The sequence below is a fragment of the Mizuhopecten yessoensis genome, unplaced genomic scaffold, assembly GCF_002113885.1.
Source record: "Mizuhopecten yessoensis strain PY_sf001 unplaced genomic scaffold, ASM211388v2 scaffold9655, whole genome shotgun sequence".
NCBI classification, from domain to species: domain Eukaryota; kingdom Metazoa; phylum Mollusca; class Bivalvia; order Pectinida; family Pectinidae; genus Mizuhopecten; species Mizuhopecten yessoensis.
In genome coordinates, this window is record NW_018408156.1 from 1,305 (window position 1) to 3,237 (window position 1,933).

At 38.0% G+C, this 1,933-nt stretch overlaps 1 protein-coding gene across 1 annotated transcript in view; it reads left to right on the forward strand.

The window, feature by feature from the left end:
• Nucleotides 1-1,024, forward strand: part of LOC110458620 — a gene marked incomplete at its 3' end in the record, with an annotated part of 1,796 nt that extends 772 nt beyond the window's left edge. The window contains exon 2 of the mRNA XM_021510403.1: nucleotides 730-1,024. Coding sequence (XP_021366078.1) covers nucleotides 730-1,024 — 295 coding nt within the window. The remainder of the gene's footprint in view (nucleotides 1-729) is intronic.
• Between the last annotated feature and the right edge of the window lie 909 nt (nucleotides 1,025-1,933).

The following is a 1,933-nucleotide window of genomic DNA, read 5'->3' on the forward strand; positions in this document are numbered from 1 at the left end:
ATTATTTTTTTCTACATAGAAAATGTATGAAACTTTCCATTATTACCTCACTGAGGATGTGAAAGCAGTAAGATATTTTAAGATATAAAACAAAAAGGAATAAAGTTTTATTTTCTTACGTGCCGTAAAGAATTTGATGACTTATATAATATAATTTTGTCAAACTGAGTGCAGAACGGTCGCTTTAATACTTTTACTCATTATATCTATCTTACATGGACACACGAACAATTCAACACTGGTTCTTACCTTGTCCTGTTTTCTTTTTTACGTTTTTTTTTTTTTTTTAAGTTTTTGTCACCATGCATGTCCAGTGCCTTAAAACTATGATTTCAGATGCAATGGCAGCACACTGCACATCTATTTCTGTTTAAAAATAACGATTCTAACAATTCTGAAGTTATGATCATATGCTGCTCTAAAATGTTCGGACATTCTTATATCCATTGACATTCAGCTTATCATATAACGTTTGAGTCCCCTCTTTCGTATGTTTTTCTGGGTCAACGAACGTTTTGATTACTTCCTTTTTTGGCTCCTAGCATCACAGATAAGATTTAGAAGAACTAAAACAGTTGAATGGTGCAGTGTAGTTCACTTTTGGCATGCTGCATCCATTACCAAATAGTATAAGGGCAATCACGTGAGTGCATTATGTTCATATTACATAGTATAGGTCGAGTTAGGTCGAGTTGATTGGTTCACGATGCTTTCATATTCTGGCTACAGGTTGATGAAGACAAGTTTAACACTTCAACGAACTGCGCCCATCACACAATACGCGAGGAATGTAGCATCATCTTATCCGAGTTCCAAATCGACTGGTCAAGTGTCCAGTGGACTGACCTCCTGAAGCCTCTGTACTCCGGCCTAGCAGCGTCCCTATATCTCAAACTGCAAGGGGCTGACCCAGCCCCTGGCGACCTAGCCGGTCAAGCGTCTTTGTGGAAAAGTTATTTCCAACCAACACATAACCTGACAACGTATACAACAAAGATCCAACAGAAAGAGAGTACGGCGGACGGTAAGTGTATTAGTGATTACTCTTTATTTTAATTCGTAGCTTAAATAATTTCAGGATCCTTGTCCCACTGCAGACCATCCTCAATAATGTCATAGCAAAATCGAAGGCTCAGTGTGCACTGCCTTGTGGAGGAGACTAGGAAACTCTAGTTTTATCCCTTGATGTACATCAAAAGAATATGTCGGTCGCGTAATGGTAAAAGTGAGAGGGCTTGAAGTAGGGTGTTGCTCCACTGTATTCTTCAGAGGACATGTATCATCCTAGTGATTGGTCAGGTCTTTTTTCAACCATAGACCAATCAAATAGCCTTCAATTTTGCTATGACACATTCCAGGGGTGCAGAGAGCGAAACTGAGCGTAAATCCTGGAGTATCGAGGATGACTGCAGACATAAAACGTAATTATTCGTTGTAGTTTTTTCAAACAAACTGTAACCTCCCCTTACTTTCATTTTTGATACATCAGTAGTCCGGCTGGGTCAGTAAACTACAGCTGATAAGGAAGCTATGTAGGCTAGACTGTGAACGAATTAGGTACAGAGTTCTAATTATTCCGGCCGGGCCACATTGTAGTATTACACTTGTAACAATGTTGTCGATATCAATTTATTTCCATCTTTATTTTTTTCTTCTTAAAAGTGTCAACACGTATGGATTTATAATCAGAAATATCATGCACGACTTATTGAAGCAATTGGCATGTATGTAAAAAGTTTCAAAGATTTGGCCCCCACTTTGATTTCTTTTATTCTTTTGCCATATGTAGATACACAAAGTGATCAATAACTACCTAAATGATTATTCATAATTACTACTGATAGCCGTACTGGACCTCCTTGCATAACACCAGGTTGAGTTACGGGGATATCTTAACAAAATGACAGATAAATGTCACAGGCGAGTGTTATTA